General features: G+C 37.6%; 1 protein-coding gene across 1 annotated transcript in view; it reads left to right on the plus strand.

The window, feature by feature from the left end:
• Window positions 1-495: 495 nt before the first annotated feature.
• The window catches only part of ACADM (acyl-CoA dehydrogenase medium chain), a 30639-nt gene continuing 9658 nt past the window's right edge, over window positions 496-21476 (plus strand). The window contains 8 exon segments of the mRNA XM_021678126.1: window positions 496-692; window positions 4050-4137; window positions 6397-6494; window positions 6615-6684; window positions 7254-7354; window positions 8193-8273; window positions 17186-17316; window positions 19752-19860. Coding sequence (XP_021533801.1) covers window positions 663-692; window positions 4050-4137; window positions 6397-6494; window positions 6615-6684; window positions 7254-7354; window positions 8193-8273; window positions 17186-17316; window positions 19752-19860 — 708 coding nt within the window. The 5' untranslated portion in view covers window positions 496-662.

Here is a 21476-nt window from a genome sequence, read left to right on the forward strand (position 1 = left end):
AACTTTATCTAGGTGAGTCAATTTCTCTGTCTTTTTTAAGCACAGCATATCCTTTGGTCTTTGGACCAGGGTCAAGGCTGACATCCAGGAAGGTATCTCTCCGCCAGGAGTAGGCGCAGACCGCGCAGAGGTCCCTGGCCGCGCCCTCTCACCCAGATTCCCGGCTGGCCCCGCGCCGACAGCTCCCCCGCCCTCGACGTCTGCCCGGCTCCAGCCAAGGAACGCGACTCCGGGATCCCTCTCCGCACGGCCCTCCGCTTCCCACCGAGAAGTCGCGTCGTCTGAACTCACGGCTCCAGGGAAACGAAGCCTTTTTGTGGACCACCCCTCGGGACCCGTTAGGCCCCAGGAGATCGTTAGCCATCCCTCCCCCACCCGCCCAAGGTCGTACGGACGCTGCAGAAGCGTCCCGCCGCATTGCGCACGCAACTTCCCCCCATCCCCCCCGCCTCCCCGCCTCCCCGCCTCCCCGTCTCCTTTTCCCCTATTCGCCCCCTTTCGGCGCAACCGCTCCCCTCCCTCCCCACCCAAATCCACGCCGGTGGGCGGGACCAGGGTGTGGGCGGGGCGAGACGGATCTAGCGCCTCGCGCCCGGGAGGACTCTGGCCCTCTTGGCGCTGCGCTGTGACTTAGGAGCTGTGGACCCGGACCGCTAGTCAACATGGCCGCGGTGTTTAGGCGTAGCTGCGGGGTGAGAGAGAGCAAGGCTCGGTGGGGGTGGGAAATGGAGGTTGTGATGTTTGGAGGGGTGGGAGAGAGGGAAGCATGGGATGAAAATAGGTGCTGTCCTGGGGTATTGGGAGGGGGACTCCCCCGTACCAATGTAGGCGGCAGTCACTTTCAGAATGTCCTTTTTTATTCCCTCCCTCTGGCCCGGGAACTTTCCAGATATTTTCTCCAGGAATCTCACCCTTTCCCGAACGCGAACCTGTCTCTGAATTGCGCGCGCATCTCAGAACGAGCAAAGGCCTTGTTTTTGCAGTATGTTTTTGAGAAAACTCTGCTGGCTTTCTATCTCCAGCCCAAGAAAAAAATCATAAAGTAAATTTCATCGTGCAATTGCTACAGGCCAGAAAGTGTAGATTTCAGACAGCCTTATTTTGGGCGCCTGCAAAGTTACCGGGAAAAGGAAAATGAAGCAGCTGCCTCTTGGGATGCTTAATATGTTTAATACGCTTTTGGTTTTTGGACTATGGAGGAGACCGCTTACGTTCTGTGCATTAGGAAGTAAAAAGAACCTACCGCAGAATTTTGCTCCAAGCTGTCTATACTAGTGTGGCTCACAGGTTCTAACTTGTCTCACTCACTTAGATGCTCTTTATCTGAAATATTATTGGTATATTAACACAAGACTGCCATTTAAATGTCATTTATAATTAAGTTAATAAATTAATGTTCTTGGCCCAAAAAGAGTAGAAGTTTTAGAATTTATAAGAATTCTAATGGATTGTTGCCCAATATTTGTTATTGCTATACAAGTTAAGGGGCCCTGGGGGCGCCTGGGTGGTTCGGTCGTTAAGCGTCTGCCTTCGGCTCAGGTCATGATCCCAAGGTTATGGGATCGAGCCCCGCATGGGTCTCCCTGCTCCATGGGAAACCTGCTTCTCCCTCTCCCACACACCCTGCTTGTGTTTCCTCTCTCGCTGTGTCTCTGTCAAATAAATAAAATCTTTAAAACAAAACAAAACAAAAACAAGGGGCCCTGAAGGCAGAAATTGGGGGTTTTAAAAATGAATTTTAATTCTGACACCAGGAAAACAAAATGACCGATTTCTCAATCTCTCCAAGGAAAAATATAGAAAAAACCTAATCCAGAAAATTTACACCTCCATCTCTTCTTTGACACTCCCATAAAATTTAAGATTCTTCTATTCCTAAGAAATACACAAAAGCATTTAATTATAGTTGTGCTATTATTGCAGAATTGAGGCTTGATTGAAGATGCTGTCTTTTGGAGATTTGGAATTGGATTGTTCTGGGCAGAGAGCCCAAAGTAATAAAATCAATATTTATATGGCATTATGCGTCCAAGACTCTTAATCACCTCAACAAATTATCCAGTAAGAAAAGCCTCATTTTCTAGGTTTGAAAAGAAGCTACAGGAAGTTTGTAATTGGCGCAAAGTCTGAAAAATACTTGTGGAGTCTAGACTTAAACCATTCTAAATCCAAATAATCTATTTCTATTTTCTGTGTCTACTGAGCCACCTCTCTAAATGGCTAATATTATATATCATTAGCAGATCAATGGGATTGTTCCCTGACTGTAGCTACTTTTGTATTTTGTTTAACATTTTCCTGAAAAATAATATGTAAACTTTTGTAAATTATTTTAAATCCACTAATAATTCCCTATTTAAAGTCTCGGCAGACTCTTTTACCTGTCTTATGAGGTCTGATTTTTGTGCACTGGTGTGTAAACACATTTAGAAGAGCCAAGTTTTTTTGGTCTGATTTTTGTGGGATGTTTTTCTTTATTGAATGTAAAAACCAATTAGGAGACTTAAATTGAAAGAGCAGTATAGCAACGTGGTTGATGGTATGAATTCTCTATAGTAAATGTTATTATCCTGGTTCCACTACCTAATAGAGTGTCCTTGGCCAATTTCACTTGACCTTTCTGAGCCTGTTTCTTCATATGCAAAATAGGAATAAAAGTAGTGCCTTAATCCTAGGCTTGACTTGGAGATTCAGTGAATTAATATGTGGAATGTGACTGTAAACAAGTATAGATTTGGTCTATGATGACTGAACAATAAAGATTAGAGAAACCATGTTTTACTTCAAAAATTAATGAAAATTGCAAAGAAAATATGAGTTTTATACTCTAGTTTTTTTTTTCAAAATTGTATAAAGTATTATTTTGAAAGAGCTTTTTGGATACTTGACAATCTTTGTTGTCACTTTAAATGTAGGTGGTTATAAAGTTGTCATCCACAAAATGGACAGCTGCTTTTTACAGTTTTCAAAAAACATAAGCAAGTTTGGTTCTTGATCTTCTAGTATATTGTTCAGTTTCTCTTTTCTTTGGAATATTAGAATTGCATAGGGATATTTGCATCAAATCCTTTGAAGTATAAACGGATTTTGCTGTCCTCAAACATAGGAAGGAGTTACAGTATGGTTTCCATTAACTTTAATAAACGCAAATGGTTACTTTTGTATACATTGAATTGTCATGAGTATAAAAATGGATTGCAAAGGAACAATATATGTATATCTGATTATACTTTTTAAAGAAATAGTATATTGCAGATATTAAGAAATGTAGCATATCAGTAGTTTAGAATAGGGTTGGCAAACTTTTTTGTAAAGGGACAGTAAATATTTTCAGCTTTGTGGACCATATGGTTTCTGGCAACTGTACAACTCTGCTGGAAAAGCAGCAATAGACAGTATGGTGGTCAATAAAATTTTATCTACAAAACTGGTGGCTGCCATAGTGTGCTGACCACTGTTGTAGAATATTCTAAGAATGCCTATAGACTACAGCAGAAAGTATAGAACATAGTTTTAGGCTAATTTGTTTTGTTAAATAGAGTGAGGTATCTTAGAAAATGGAATCCTCCAAGGGGAAGATTCCCAGAAGCATACCTCTGAGGCTCACAGGAACAGGGTATCAAAGTTGGTAGACTAGGGAACTCTTGAACACAGCGTTATACTGTCCTATTTTTGCCCCCACCCCAACTTCTCAATCACAAATGTCCTAAAGCTTGTAGGTGAGATTTCCAGAATAGCAGTCCTAAGTCTGCTACTACCCCTGACTATTGTTTGTCTCGGAGACACTCCACTTCAGTAGTACAAATACTGCTGATTGTGTTATTTTCATTGCTTTAAAAAAAAAAAATTCCCTTCGTAATAAGCGTTCATACATCTAGTACTTGGCTTATTTAATATAGAAATTAAATTACAGTTGAAGGTATTTAAGTAATGCTTAAAAAACTATGCTCTTGAGTATAGTCAAACAAGTTGCTGTACTCACTTGTAATTGCCAGTATTCTCTTATTTGATGTTTATCAAATTTATTTTAATAAAATTGTCCTTTACAGGTCCTAAAAAGTCTTTCTCGTTTTGACTGGAGATCACAACATACAAAAGCTGCCCTACAGCATGAACCAAGATTGGGATTTAATTTTGGTATATGTTTTGTTCTGTGTTTTGACTTTAAACATATTTGTTATACACATGCATTTATATTGCATTATATATGTATTTGTCTGGAATATATTTGTAAATCATCTTAGTAATGTCTGTCAGTGGATAGAACCAATTACCATCCACAGATTTCCTGTCACACCCATTCTTCCTGATCTCTTTTTTTTCCAGCATAATATCCTATGTAGAGGTCTGTGTTAGCAGCAGACATAAATATCTGTGCCCTTTTTCCTAAGTATGTAACCCTAAAATAAATAATGAATTTACTGATATATATAGTCTTCAAGTTAGAAATTTGAATTTTGAATTTTGAATTTTGAAAACAAAAAATATGTTTTGAACACTTAGATACATAGCGCTAGGTACCTGCTAATAAGCCAAAGCCTGTTTTGACCTTAATATATCTGAATTGCAGTTTTGGTGCTAATGGATAGGGTTTAAAGTCCTGGGATCAGGGAGTCATGTGGTATTGGAAGAAAAAGGAATAAGATCTCTTTTTCCCTTTGCTCTCTAAAATGAAGATCCTGAGCAAAGAAAAAAAAATTGAAATAAATCCCTATTTTTAGCATCGATCACCTCCTAAAGTGCTTCTTGCTTGAAAATTACTACCTTTCCTTTAGTTAAAAATCCATTTTCTCTGGTTTCTTGGTCTCCGAAAATAGTTAAAAGGCAGCTCAGATAATAAACTCATACCCAGATAAAAATGACAAACTCAGAGCTTTCTATAGTTTTTTAAAAAGAATTAAATGGAAAATTTCAGGCCCCGGGAGGATAGCATTGGGGTGTTGGATTTTCTTTTATTGTGTGATTAACATAGGTTAGGTATAATTGCTCTTTAGTTTCAGTTTGTCACATAGGGATTGGTATTTAGTAGTAAGTAACCAGCAGGAGAAATGGTTTGTGAATAACAGGATGAGATAGATACAAGTGTTGTAAGGAGGAAGGAGGGAGGTTGTAAGGCTTAAGTAAAGGACTAGGGATAACGTCTGTGGGCAGTTGTATCTGGCTCTTTCTAAAGTGGAGATAATACCTACAACATGGAATTTATCTGAAGATTAATATACGATATATAGAAAGTTCCTAATACACAGTGACTGGACTTAGGTAGGTTCTCAATGAATAATTCAAACTAGGTCCCTGCCTTCCCTGTCCTTTACTCACCCACGACTTTGGTATCTGCTGGTCCCAATATTAGAAGTAAATTGTGATGTAGAGAACAGTGACCGAAACTCTAAGTATACTTTTACTGCTAATTCATTGTAAGACTGAGGCTATCGTGTCCTCATTCTGAGCTTTTGTTTCCTTACCTATAAAATGAGAGATTCGATTTTAGGCTGTTTGATCCAACACCAAAATTCTCACGTCTTTTACGTTTTATTTCTCACATCCCTATACAAATGATTATTATAGTTTTGAGTATGCTTGCTCATTCTTACTCTTTGCTTTTGTTCTTATTGCTCTTACCCAAAATACCCTATATTTCTTTTAAATCTTATCTATCCTTTGATGTTGGACACAACCACATTAAAACCCAATGATAGTGTGGATTTGAAAAAATCCAAGTGATCGGCTCCTGTCCTCAGTCCAGCCACCATATTCATTTTACTAGTTTTATAACAACAGAACCTTGTATTTTATACAATTGAGTTAGAGTTTTATGTTACTGTTAACTTTTGAGAAACCCTCCCACCACTTTACCAGTTCCTTTGTGCTGATTTATAACCTTAAGTTATCTGAGTTTAAAGGAAGAGTAAAATTGTAGTATTGGTATTCTTATGTGATATTTTGGAATAAGTTTTATTGGTTTTTGGTCACTGAGCATGTCTCATCTTCCTAGTTAGACTGATTCTTGAGATCAGGAAGTGTCTTATATTTAGTTTCATTTCAGTATTACTAAACATTTGATAGATCTGCTTAGGAACTAATAACAAGTAAAAACAAAATTTTTTTTACTTTCACCAATTGGAAGAGAAAAACAAGTTTATGCCTGTTACTCATTTGTAAAAGCTAGAAATCTTACCTACCTCCTTTGGTACTTGTATTGACCTAGGTTTATTTATATTGTACAGTGAAATCTTGCTAGTCCAAAAGTGTATTGTGGTCTTTGTGGTTTATTTGTGGACTTTCTGGATAATCAAGAGTTAAAGACACCATTATAAATTTTCACATACTGATTTCATAGGACTTTTTTTCCTCAGCTCATTATCTTGTTTTAATGTTTTCTAAATGACTTTCTCTTAGAGCTCACTGAACAGCAAAAAGAGTTTCAAGCTACCGCTCGTAAATTTGCCAGGGAAGAAATAATCCCAGTTGCTGCAGAATATGATAAAACTGGCGACGTAGGTTTATGCATTTTAAAGAGAAAAAAGTTTTTTACATTTTTTATAAGATTATATAATTGAACTATGTAGATTTTAATATAATTGGGGGTTTTTTTTCACTTTTTTCTTTCCTTTTAGTACCCTGTCCCCCTAATTAAAAGAGCATGGGAACTTGGTTTAATGAATACACACATTCCAGAGAGTTGTGGTAAGCTTTCTTCACATTTTTAATCCTTACAATGCATATGAACAGGGAAGATGGTAAAACTATCTACTCAGTCATTCTTTCAGCTGCCATTTCTATAAGTCATTTATGATAAAGGGCTTTCTACCTTTATCTTTCTGTTCAGACTTTGGTATTTGGCTGTTTTTAGAAACCTTGTATTAGCACTTCAAGGCTTTCCCTTTATAACTCGTTTCAACCTTCATCCTAGACGTTGGTAATTTCTCTTTAGTCAATTTGTTGCATTTTGGTTCTACCTTGGATTTTACATTTTGTTTAGACTTTTTTTCTGTGAGATTGTCACTCCTTCAGGTGAAAGAGTCAAAGTTTTAGCACAGTTGAAACAAATTTTTACAAAACCAAGTAGAAATAGGAAGACAGGTCCAGATTACAAATAGAAAATTTTTTGAAATTAAAACTTATTTTAGAAAAGTATAATTTGTTACTGTGCTAACCAGAACACTTTTTAGTTTGTTAATTAAAATAGCTCAGCTTTATTTCTAACGAGATATACTACATATTATAATGGGTCTTAAAATATTTTGATACTATAGGAGGTCTTGGACTTGGAATTTTTGATGCTTGTTTAATTACTGAAGAACTGGCTTACGGATGTACAGGGGTTCAGACTGCTATTGAAGCAAATTCTTTGGGGGTAAGTTTCTTAGAAAATTAATTGCCTAGGTGAACCATTAATGAGACAGTACTGCTAGGTTACGTTAGTTGGTACAACACAATTTTCTTTAAAAGGAACAGAAGAGGGGCACCTGGGTGGCTCAGTCGTTAAGCGTCTGCCTTCAGCTCAGGTCATGATCCCAACGTCCTGGGATCGAGCCCCGCATCGGGCTCCCTGCTCGGCGGAAAGCCTGCTTCTCCCTCTCCCACTCCCCCTGCTTGTGGTCCCTCTCTCGCTGTGTCTCTCTCTGTCAAATAAATAAGTAAAATCTTTTTTAAAAAGATAAATAAAAGGAACACAAGATTCTGCAGTGAAGACTTGAGTTCTTATTGCCTAAGTTGATCATTCTGTCCCTGTTGTCTCCAGTAATTGGAGTCCTAGCTGTCCTTGTAGGGAAACTGTATACTTTGCTGCTTCAGGGCAATTCTTAGGTAAGGGCAAGGCCAAAAACAAGCATTCAGGAGAGAAGGATGGCAATGGCTTGCCACACTGCTGGCAGTGCTAAATTTAGTGAGCAGTTCTTAAGAGGCCTGGTCATACGTATCACACCATTTATCCAAAATGTAATTCTTTGTGCATGTTACTACAGTGGATTTTTACATATTACCAACAAGTCCTACATAACTTAATTTTGGAAAATCCTGGATTCACAGATTTATTTCCTCATGGGTTTAGCTTCCTTAAAGAATAAAGGCCAGTTCTCTGTGGACTTACCCCTTGGGAGAAAGTAGTTCTCTTGCTTTGAATTATAGTATCTCTGAATGTACATACCTAATAAAAATATCTTGTTTTTTTCAATGTCACTTTTCTTTGGTAGCAAATGCCTCTTCTTATTGCTGGAAATGACCAACAACAAAAGAAGTATTTGAGGAGGCTGACTGAGGAGCCACTGATGTGTGTGAGTATACACAGCTGCTGCTTGGGAACAAGGGTGCTATTTCTTCTTTCCAGTACAAATGTGTACACTGGGCTATAACACATGAAGATAAAAGTTAGTAACATATTTAGGTGTAATGGTGTTTCTGGGGTACCAGGCAAGTGTCACAGTCTCCTATCTTATTTCCAAGAAAGAAAGATTTACTATTTAATGGAGCACTCTGCAGTTCCAAGACCTGAGTGATTGTGTCAGGAAGTTCAGATTGAATGTAGGACGGTAGGTGTTTGAACTAGTAGTCTTTTGAACTAATAGGAAATTAATGTGACTGAAAAGTTATCATTCTATTTGTTGAATGAGTGACTTGGGAAGAATATTTATAGATTTTATTATAATTCCCTGAGCACTACTCAACAAATATTTAAATTGGATTTAAAAAAGATAGTTACAAGGGCCCCCTGCTGGCTCATTCAGTAGAGCAGATGATTCTTCATCTCAGGATCATGAGTACAAGCCTCACATTGGGTGTGGAGCCTGCTTAAAAAAAAAAAAAAAGATATTTATATATATATATACACACCCATACTGAGGATCTATTCTGAAAGTGTTTTTACATAAGGATTTCGACTTCTTTTGTTTATCAGTTGAACAGATTTCAACTTAGGGTGTGATTATGATACCAAAATACAGTAAATTGTTATTTGTTTTGAACTAATTGTGAAAATTGGTCTGAAAGAGTAGAAAGTCATAGTTAAAAAAAAATCAAGGTTTCTTATTTCAGGTACCTTATAAAAATAAGGCAAACTGCTTAATAAAAACATTTATACAGATTTCTTAGTTAATTGGTTACTTTTCAACAAATGAGAATTTAGTAGGCTAATTCTCAATATTGTCTAAGAATTGTGTGACACATTTAGATTGTTTTTCTGTAGCACATATAATACTAGAAATAGGCTAAAAAATTTTAGCATAGACATGCTTAGGAGAACCTACCTTAATGCATTGATAAGAATATTTATAATTATTGCTTATAAATAGGTATTTCTAAGATAAAAGTCCTTAAAAATAGTTCAGGTATTTTAAATATTTTTTGGCTGTTTGTTATCAATACCTTCAGTATATATAAAAATAAATTTACTGTAGTCCCTAAGTTATTCTAACTTCTGAATTAATTAAGGTTTACTATACATTTTCCCCCTGCTAGTGCATAATAGCAGTAAATGTACCCAAAATATGAAGTCAAGGGTGAAAATGGAAATAGTCAATTCCCTTACATACACAGAATTTACATGTTATGGAACTCTGCTACTTTGGAATTACAAATGCTGGGTAACCCTGCATTTATCTCAGTACCATTTGCATATGTTATTCTGCCTGGAATACACATTCCTTCTTTATCCCCAAAGAATTCCTTTTTCTTTTTGAGACTTGATGTGAGCATCACCTTTGGAAAGCTTTTCCTGACACCCTAAAGCTAAACTAGATTCACAAGACCATTGTGTATGACTTTAGTACATAAATACATTATATTTAGTATTCATCTCCACTGTTGTGGAAGTCTTGAAGATAGGATGTCTTTTCTGTTTTTTCCATCTCCTGGTTCATAACCTGGTACATAGTAGATACTAAATAAACATTTGAATGGATGATTACACGTGAATAAATTTAACTTGGTTGAAGATATCTACATTTTAATTGATATGGTTTATTGATATCCTACATCTAGTTTTAAATTATATATTAAATCTTTCTACATTTGAGCAGTTTATTTGATTCTCTGAGAACATTTTATTTTTAGGTATTTAAACATGTTTAAAATACTGACTTAAAAAATAAAATATAGAGGGGCGGAGCACGATGGTGGAGGAGTAGGAGACCTGGATTTCGTCTCCTCTCAGGAATTCAGCTAGATAGGGATCAAACCATTCTGAACACCTACGAACTCAACAGGAGATTGAAGAAAAGAATACCAACAACACTCTGAACAGAAAAGCGACCACTTTCTGGAAGATAGGACATGCGGAGAAGTGAATCCGAGGTGATATCTGGGAGGATAGACGGCGGGGGAGGGGCCTCCGTCGGCCGCTTCTGGCAAGTGATAGAGCCGCAGAGCACAAAATCGGAACTTTTAGAAGTCTGCTCCGCTGAGGGACATCGCTCCAGTGGCTAAGCGGGGGGTGGAACCCTCGTGGGACAGTGTGGTCTCAGGACCCTCGGGGTCACAGAAAGACCGGGGGTGCTTGAGTGCGGCAGAGCTCCCAGGTATTGGAGCGGGGAAGCCGGCTGCAGAGACAGAGCTGAGGCGCGGGCTCTCAGCTCGGGGTTGCCATAAACCGTGATCTGCGGCACAGTCGGGCCACTGCTCCTCCAGCAGGGACCCAACAAGCAGCAGATCCGGGGAGACTCACCTTCTTCCCCCAGGAGGAGAGGTGCGGGAGTGCACCGCAGGGATCTGCTGGGTTTGGAGACTCCACACGGGGTCGGGTGCCAGAGATAGAAACGCTCGGTCACAGTCCGGGTGAGCACGGAGTGCAGCCGGAGACCAGGGAGACGGGAGTGACTGACGGCTTTTCTCTGGGGGCTCACTGAAGAGCGGGGCCCGAGTTCTCAGCTCCTCCGAGGCAGAGATTGGGAGGCCGCCATTTACACTCTCCGCCTCCAAAGCTGCACGGAAAGCTTGCAAGGAACAAAAGCTCCCGAGAGCAAACCCAAGCAGATTACTTAGCCCGGACCGGGCAAGGGCGGGGCAATTCTGCCTCCGGCAAAGACTTTTGGAAATCACGGCAACAGGCCCCTCCCCCGGAAGATCAGCGAGAACAGCCAGCCAAGACCAAGTCTACTGAGAACGGCAGAACTCCAGTGCTAGGGGAATAATGCACATAGAATTCATGGCTTTTTTACCATGATTCTTTAGTCTTTCAAAGTTAATTTTTTTTTAACTGTCTTTTTTTTTTTTTTGGTTTGTTTGAATTTTTTTTCCCTTTTTCAACCAACATCTTATCAATCCCTTTTTTTAAAAAAATTTTTATTTTTCATTTTTAGAGTCATATTCTATCCCTTCATAGTAGTTACCCGTATTGTTGGCATATATATATAAGTTCTCTCTTTAAAATTTTGAGATAGTTTCTTCTAGCAGATCAAAATATACCCTAAATCTCTAGTGTATGGTTTTTTCTACTCCCCTGCCTGATCACATTCTCTCCCTTTTTTTTTCTCTTTTTTTTGTAAATCCTCTTCTTTCTTTTTTCAAACAACTTCTTATCAATTCCTTTTATAAAATTTTTTATACTTTCCATCTTTACAGTCATATTCCATCCCTTCATCATATCAACCCTTATTTTTGTACATATATAAGTTTTTCTTTCTTTAAAATTTTGGGAGGCACTTCCTTCTAACAGACCAAAATACACCCAATATCTAGTGTGTGGCACTGATCTATGTACCAGCCTGATCATATTTGGTCACATTCTGTTTTTTGTTTTGTTTTGTTCTGCTTTTGTTTGTTTTTATCTTTTTCTTTTTCTTTTTTCTCTCTCCCTTTTCCCACTGCTTCAGGTCTTTTCTGATTTGTTTAGAGTATATTATCTGGGGACATTGTTACCCTGCTAGCATTTTGTTCTCTCATTAATCTATTCTCCTCTGGACAAAATGACAAGACGGAAAAAATCACCTCAACAAAAAGAACAAGAGGTAGTACCGAGTGCCAGGGACCTACTCAATACGGACATTAGTACGATGTCAGATCTAGAGTTCAGAATCATCACTTTAAAGATACTAGCTGGGCTTGAAAAAAGCATGGAAGTTATTAGAGAAACCCTTTCTGGAGAAAGAAAAGAACTAAAATCTAACCAAGTAGAAATCAAAAAGGCTATTAATGAGGTGCAATCAAATATGGGGGCGCTAACTGCTAGGATAAATGAGGCAGAAGAGAGAATGAGTGATATAGAAGACCAAATGATGGAAAATAAAGAAGCTGAGAAAAAGAGAGATAACTACTGGATCACGAGGGCAGATTTTGAGAGATAAGCGATACCATAAGACGAAACAACATTAGAATAATTAGGATCCCAGAAGAAGAAGAAAGAGAGAGAGGGGCAGAAGGTATAATGGAGCAAAGTATAGCAGAGAACTTCCCTAATTTGGGGAAGGAAACAGGCATCAAAATCCAGGAAGCACAGAGAACCCCTCTCAAAATCAATAAAAATAGGTCAACCGCCCAACATCTACTAGTAAAACTTACGAGTCTCAGAGACAAAGAGAAAATCCTGAAAGTAGCTCGGGAGAAGAGATATGTAACCTACAATGGTAGGAACATTAGATTGGCAACAGACCTATCCACAGAGACCTGGCAGGCCAGAAAGGACTGGCAGGATATATTCAGAACACTAAATGAGAAAAATATGCAGCCAAGAATACTATATCCAGCTAGGCTGTCATTGAAAATTGAAGGAGAGATAAAAAGCTTCCAGGACAAACAAAAACTAAAGGAATTTGCAAACACGAAACCAACCCTACAAGAAATCTTGAAAGGGGTCCTCTAACCAAAGAGAGAGCCTAAAAGTAACATAGACCAGAAAGGAACACAGACAATATACAGTAATAGTCACCTTACAGGCAATACAATGGCACTAAATTCCTATCTTTCAATAGTTACCCTGAATGTAAATGGGCTCAATGCCCCAATCAAAAGACACAGGCTATCAGACTGGATTAAAAAACAAGACCCATCGATATGTTGCCTGCAAGAGACTCATTTTAGACACAAAGACACCCCTAGATTGAAAGTGAGGGGGTGGAAAACCATTTACCATGCTAATGGACACCAAAAGAAAGCTGGGGTGGCAATCCTTATATCAGACAAATTAGATTTTAAACCAAAGACTGTAATAAGAGATGAGGAAGGACACTATATTCTACTTAAAGGGTCTATCCAACAAGAAGATCTAACAATTGTAAATATCTATGCCCCTAACATGGGAGCAGCCAATTATATAAGGCAATTAATAACAAAATCAAAGAAACACATTGACAACAATACAATAATAGTGGGGGACTTTAACACCCCCCTCATTGAAATGGACAGATTGTCCAAGCAAAAGATCAACAAGGAAATAAAGACTTTAAATGACACACTGGACCAAATGGACTTCACAGACATATTCAGAACATTCCATCCCAAAGCAATGGAATACACATTCTTCTCTAGTGCCCATAGAACATTCTCCAGAATAAATCACATCCTAGGTCACAAATCAGGTCTCAACCGGTACCAAAAGATTGGGATCATTCCCTGCCTATTTTCAGACCACAATGCTTTGAAACGAACTCAGTCACAAGAGGAAAGTCAGAAAGAACTCAAATACATGGATGCTAAAGAGCATCCTATTAAAGAATGAATGGGTCAACCAGGAAATTAAAGAAGAATTAAATTCATGGAAACCAATGAAAATGAAAACACAACTATTCAAAATCTTTGGGATGCAGCAAAGGCAGTCCTAAGAGGAAAGTATATAGCAATACAAGCCTTTCTCAAGAAACAAGAAAGGTCTCAAGTACACAACCTAACCCTACACCTAAAGGAGGTGGAGAAAGAACAGCAAATAAAGCCTAAACCCAGCAGGAGAAGAGAAATAATAAAGATCAGAGCAGAAATCAGTGAAATAGAAACTAAAAGAACAGTAGAACAGATCAACAAAACTGGGAGCTGGTTCTTGGAAAGAATTAACAAGATTGATAAACCCCTGGCCAGACTTATCAAAAAGAGAAGAGAAATGACCCAAATCAACAAAATCATGAATGAAAGAGGAGAGATCACAACCAACACCAAAGAAATACAATTATAAGAACATATTATGAGCAACTCTATGCCAGTAAATTAGGTAACCTGGAAGGAATGGATGCATTCCTAGAGAAGTATCAAGTACCAAAACTTAACCAGGAAGAAATAGAAAACCTGAACAGACCTATAACGACTAAGGAAATTGAAGCAGTCATCAAAAATCTCCCAAAAAACAAAAGCCCAGGGCCAGATGGCTTCCCAGGGGAATTCTACCGAACATTTAAAGAAGAATTCATACCTATTCTTCTGAAACTGTTCCAAAAAATAGAAATGGAAGGAAAACTTCCAAACTCATTTTATGAGGCCACCATTACCTTGATCCCAAAACCAGACAAATACCCCATCAAAAAGGAGAATTACAGACCAATATCCCTGATGAACATGGATGCAAAAATTCTCACCAAAATACTAGCCAGTAGGATCCAACAGTACATTAAAAGCATTATTCACCACGACCAAGTGGGTTTTATCCCTGGGCTGCAAGGTTGGTTCAACATCCGCAAATCAATCAACGTGATACAATACATTAACAAAACAAAGAACAAGAATCATATGATCCTCTCAATAGATGCAGAAAAAGCATTTGACAAAGTACAGCATCCTTTCTTGATCAAAACTCTTCAGAGTATAGGAATAGAGGGTACATACCTCAATATCATAAAAGCCATCTGTGAAAAACCTACAGCGAATATCATTCTCAATGGGGAAAAACTGAGAGCTTTCCCCCTAAGGTCAGGAATGCAGCAGGGATGTCCACTATCACCGCTGCTATTCAACATAGTGTTAGAAGTCCTAGCCACAGCAATCAGACCACAAAAAGAAATAAAAGGCATCCGAATCGGCAAAGAAGAAGTCAAACTCTCACTCTTTGCATATGATATGATACTTTATGTGGAAAACCCAAAAGACTCCACCCCAAAACTGCTAGAACTCATACAGGAATTCAGTCAAGTGGCAGGATATAAAATCAATGCACAGAAATCAGTGGCATTCCTATACACCAACAACAAGACAGAAGAAAGAGAAATTAAGGAGTCGATCCCATTTACAATTGCACCCAAAACCATAAGATACCTAGGCGTAAATCTAACCAAAGAGGCAAAGGATCTGTACTCAGAAAACTATAAAATACTCATGAAAGAAATTGAGGGAGACACAAAGAAATGGAAAAAGGTTGCATGCTCATGGATTGGAAGAACAAATATTGTGAAGATGTCAATGCTACCTAGAGCAATCTACACATTCAATGCAATCCCCATCAAAATACCATCCACTTTTCTCAAAGAAATGGAACAAATCATCCTAAAATTTGTATGGAACCAGAAAAGACCCGAATAGCCAGAGGAATGTTGAAAAGCAAAGCTGGCAGCATCACAATTCCGGACTTCCAGCTCTATTCCAAAGCTGTCATCATCAAGACAGTATGGTACTGGCACAAAAACAAACACATAGATCAATGGAACAGAATAGAGAGCCCAGAAATGGACCCTCAACTCTATGGTCAACTAATCTTCAACAAAGCAGGAAAGAATGTCCAATGGAAAAAAGACAGTCTCTTCAACAAATGGTGTTGGGAAAACTGGACAGCCACATGCAGAAGAATGAAACTGGACCATTTCTTTACACCACACACAAAAACAGACTCCAAATGGTTGAAAGACCTCAATGTGAGACAGGAGTCCATCAAAATCCTAAAGGAGAACACAGGCAGCAACCTCTTCGACCTCAGCTGCAGCAACTTCTTCCTAGAAAGATCGCCAAAGGCAAGGGAAGCAAGGGCAAAAATGAACTATTGGGACTTTATCAAGATAAAAAGCTTTTGCAAAGCAAAGGAAACAGTCAACAAAACCAAAAGACAACTGGCAGAATGGGAGAAGATATTTGCAAATGACATATCAGATAAAGGGCTAGTATCCAAAATCTATAAAGAACTTGTCAAACTCAACACCAAAGAACAAAGAATCCAATCAAGAAATGGGCAGAAGACATGAACAGACATTTTTCCAAAGAAGACAGCCAAATGAAAAAGTGCTCAATATCGCTCGGCATCAGGGAAATCCAAATCAAAACCTCAATGAGATACCACCTCACACCAGTCAGAATGGCTAAAATTAACAAGTCAGGGAATGACAGATGTTGGTGGGAATGCGGAGAAAGGGGAACCCTCCTACACTGTTGGTGGGAATGCAAGCTGGTGCAGCCACTCTGAAAAACAGCATGGAGGTTCCTCAAAAAGTTGAAAATAGAGCTACCATATGATCCAGCAATTGCACTACTGGGTATTTACCCCAAAGATACAAATGTAGGGATCCGAAAGGGTACGTGCACCCCGATGTTTATAGCAGCAATGTCCACAATAGCCAAACTCTGGAAAGAGCCAAGATGTCCATTGACAGATGAATGGATAAAGAAGATGTGGTATATATATACAATGGAATATTATGCAGCCATCAAAAGGAATGAGATCTTGCCATTTGCAACGACATGGATGGAACTGGAGGGTATTATGCTGAGCGAAATAAGTCAAACAGACAAAGACATGTATCATATGACCTCACTGATATGAGGAATTCTTAATCTCCGGAAACAAACTGAGGGTTGCTGGAGTGGGGGGTGGGGTGGGAGGGATGGGGTGACTGGGTGATAGACACTGGGGAGGGTATGTGCTTTGGTAAGTGCTGTGAATTGTGCAAGACTGTTGAATCTCATATCTGTACCTCTGAAACAAATAATGCAATATATGTTAAGGAAAAAAAAAAAGATAGCAGGAGGGGAAGAATGAAGGGGGGTAATCGGAGGGGTAGACGAACCATGAGAGATGATGGACTCCGAAAAACAAACTGAGGGTTCTAAAGGGGAGGGGGGTGGGAGGATGGCTTAGCCTGGTGATGGGTATTGAGGAGGGCACGTTCTGCATGGAGCACTGGGTGTTATGCACAAACAATGAATCATGGAACACTACATCTAAAACTAATGATGTAATGTATGGGGATTAAGATAACAATAAAAAAATTAAAAATATATATACTCCTGGTTCTAAACATTCATAATTTAATAATTAAAATTTAAATATTTTTATTGTTTCCATATATTTAAGGCTTACTGTGTAACAGAACCTATAGCTGGCTCTGATGTAGCTGGTATAAAGACCAAAGCAGAAAGGAAAGGAGATGAGTATATTATTAATGGTCAGAAGATGTGGATAACCAATGGAGGAAAAGCAAATTGGTATGTTGTTTAAAACATCTCTGTGTATTGCTTGTTAATTACTTCATATCAGAATCTTCCCTTTCTCCTTTATTATTAAAGCACCACAGTTGAGGTAAGTTTTAGGGGCTCCTGGGTGGCTCAACTGCCTCCGGCTCAGGTTATGATCCCAGGGTCCTGGTATCGAGCCCCAAGTCGGGCTCCCTGCTCAGCAGGGAGCTCCCTCTCCCGCTCCCCCTGCTTGTGCACTCGCTCTCTCTCTCTCTGTCAAATAAATAAAATCTTAAAAAATAAAATAAGGTACATAAAAGATCATAAGTAGTTCAGTTATTTTTAAAAACTATTTTTAAGCCCTGAATTATTTCTTCAAACTAACTTTTCAGAAGTTTAATTTGTAAAAGAATGAAACAAAAACACCTGCTCTTGTTGAATGTGAATCCATCTACTTGGCTTACTATCTCCACTGTATGTACCCCATACTAGCATCTCCTGGAACTGTTCCCTGTAGACTGAGGAAAAAGGAAAACCATTGGTATAGTACACTTCTCTGATTCTGAACAACAGACAAAGACAGTCTTAAAACTCAGATTGTCTTTTAGAGAAGACAGAATATTACTTTAGTAAAATCTAAAAGTCCAAAAGTATAGGTCCAAAAATAATGACATGAAGTTCAACAAAGGTTCATAAAATCACCTGCATAAATACAAAATGTTGAAGAACCTATACCATGATTTGTGGAAAAAAGTTGAAAGTACAGTGGATACTTGTAGATTCAGTAGGAATCAACAGTGTGATGTACTGTCTTTAAGAAGGTAATGTACATGGAGTACTGGGTGTTATAAGCAAACAATGAATCATGGAACACTACATCAAAAACTGATGTAATGTATGGTGATTAACATAACATAATAAAAAAAAGAATTAACATTCTACTAAATAAAAAAGGTAATTTCTTGCTGAAATGATAGAAGTATAATACAAATGAGGGGAAAAGTGGTAATGGTTCTGTATGACACATTTTAAGACCTGCATTGACAAAATGGAATAAATTCAGAAGCAAGTAAGTATCCTTCATTAAGAAGAGTCTAGAAAACATGTCCTGTGAAGAGTAAAGGAATTAAGTTTGGTTTTTTTGGAAGAGTTTGACAGTTTTGAAATAATGTCACACAGAAACAAGAACAGGCTTGTATATTTGCTTCAGGAAGCCAGTTTAGAATTAATGGGTCAAAGTTAGAAAAATGTAGACTATAGCTCAACATAAGAACAAGCTTTCCAAGAACAGTTCTGTCCGATGTGTGTTGAGTTGTCATGGAAAATATTGTATTTACCCATCACTGCAAGTATACAGATAGAGACTTCCTAGGACAAGGATTCTCTGGTGATTGGAATAATGAACTAAATGGGCTGCAAAAATTCTGATTCAATATATATGTGTGCTCTGCAGTGCAGTTTTCTGGCAGGTAAAGCATTATTCTTGGAATGAGCCTACGAGGAAATTATTTGTTTATTTTAAACATACTTGTCAACCCCTTTATGACTGTCCGGTATTAAGGAGGGCTAGATCATTATCTTTAAGTAAGTCGTTATAGTATCAGAAAGTAATAGAAAAATGAAGAAACTATTAAAATTTAACAAGTTGAGAGAACTCTAACAGTGCAATTAGAAGCTTTCATAATTTTAAGAATTCATTAAGTATAACTCCCATGTAGTAAGACAAATTAGGTAATATATGAAACTAGAAAACAATTTTTACTATTTTTTACTATTATCAAGTAAAATGTAGAGTGAATGATAATTTATTAGTGTTAAGCATAGAAAATTGTTTAAGGAATTTTTTAAAAATTCTCATATCAGGCTATTTAGAACATGGGTTACATTTAGATGTTTTTGCATACCTCCTGTTTCATTTTAAAATCTTCCTGAGAAAAATTCTGGAGCGAAAACCTAGCAAATATTCATAATAATTCAACAATAACAAAAAACACTGATTTTGCTGCAAAAAGAGGACAGTAGGCAGAATATAGGGGTCTTTATCTCATTTATTATTCCTTTCACAGGCAGCCTTATTTGTTGTCCTTTTCCAGAAAGCTTGTCCGTTAAAGAATCAAACTGTTTTGGGAAAGAAAAAATGCCATTTCCAGTATGGCACATACTTTTCTTCTTATATTGTATAATTTGATACAAGGAATTTTTACTTAAAACTCAGACTACTAAAAAAAAGTTAAATACCATATTAGTTAAGAAGTGGACCTGGGTTAAAATACAAGCTCTGCCACATCATAACTATGTGACTTGGGCAAGCTTTTGAGCCTTCTGATTCTTCATTTCCTCATCTGTAAAACAGAATAATAATTGGGGTTGTTAGGAGGATTAAATGAGATAGCCATCACCATGTGTTAACTGTTGATGTCATTATCTTTGTCATCATCTCTATATCATATCTATATATATATTAGGTATTTCTTATTGGCTCGTTCTGATCCGGATCCAAAGGCTCCTGCTAATAAAGCCTTTACTGGATTTATTGTGGAAGCAGATACCCCAGGAGTGCAGATTGGAAGAAAGGTAAAATATATATTCATCAGTGATTAAGGCCTCAAATACTATTTTAACTGTAAATTTCAAAATTACTATTTCACTTTCCTTTATTGAAAACATTTTCTTTGTAGTAAGTTGCAATAAAAATAAAGCTTTTTTTCCCCTTTTTTTTTCCTTCTAAGTTTTTATTTTAATTCCAGTTAACATACAGTGTTGTATTAGTTTCAGGTGTACAATATAGTGATTCAACACTTCCATACGTCACCCTGTGCTCATCAAGACAGGTGTGCTCCTTAATCGCCATCACCTATTTAACCCATCCCTAAAAATAAAGCTATGTTTTGATGTTATCAGGTGAAATAGTCTATATATTATAGCTGAAGGTTTTATGTTGAGAATAATCCTTTTGATTCATTATTTGAAAAATTGGTTGTTCATAGTGCCAGTCTATAGAGAATGCTAATAAATAGCTGTGAGGGATAATGAAGCAGAAATGAAGCTGTCATTTATGTGGCCTGCCCAATAATAGAGTTTTAGATATTTCAGAAGACTTTTCCACTCTTTTTCCTTCCTCACAGCAGCCTTTTAGGTAGGATAACTGGCATTATGCCCATTGTATTGATTAAAACAATACCCCAGATCATATAACAACACTAAGAGAAAAATATGTGCCTGAGGAAAGTATGAGAATGGTAAAGAGCCTTGAATGTGGGAAGGCGAGAAATTTTACTTAAGGAAAGGTAATGTAACGTATTTGAGAATGGTTGTAATTTGAATGCGTGGAGATGACTTAGCACTAGCATTTAAAGTAGACTAAAGAGTTTTAAGATTTAGCAAATCAAAGAAGGAAGAAATGAAGTCATTAAAGTCATTTTAGTGAGAGCTAAGGAAATAGGATTAAGATTATAATTTTGGACTAGGAAGAGGAGACTCAATTTTACAACTGTAAAACTCTTCTTTGCAAAATGAGTTTGTAAAAAAGAAAAACTAATAATGACCAAATGATGTCTATATTGAAGGAAAAGGAGAAATTATGGAAGTTTATTAATAGTTACCAAAGGTTACATAATCCTGTTTTATTAAAAGCCATCAGACTCTCTCTCTTGTACTCAAGCCTCTTGAAAATGGAAGCATTTACTAGAGTATGGAAGAGGGGTAACTTCTCTTTGAGGTCACAGAATATTAAAGGTGGAAGATGTATTATTTCAGTCTGTTTACTCAATGTTACATACTTAGAGGCAGAGTTGAGATCACTACTAAAGTATCCTAGGAACTTGCCCAATGGGGCTTCTAATCCTATTTTTCTATATTCTCTTTTAAGAGTAGATATTAAAGGTAGACTATACTTCACCAGTGAAATTATAGTGAGGTTGTTGTATATAACAAAATATAAGTTGTAAGAATGGATGTGCTTCTTCCAAGCAAATGGTTTGTTTTTATTTATGTTCTATTTGGGTCTCCTTTTTAGGGATTGTTGCTAGAAACTTAGGGCCAAATTTATGGCCATTTCTAGAAAGTGTAAAGGACCTAACAGTTTATACTGTTTTTAGTAGTAACACGCTTGTGATTTTATCATGCTATTTCTAGTCTCTTTTTTTCCCAATTTTCTCACTTAAAAAATATCTCTAATTCAATATTTATTA

The sequence above is a fragment of the Neomonachus schauinslandi genome, chromosome 4, assembly GCF_002201575.2.
Source record: "Neomonachus schauinslandi chromosome 4, ASM220157v2, whole genome shotgun sequence".
Lineage (NCBI taxonomy): Eukaryota > Metazoa > Chordata > Mammalia > Carnivora > Phocidae > Neomonachus > Neomonachus schauinslandi.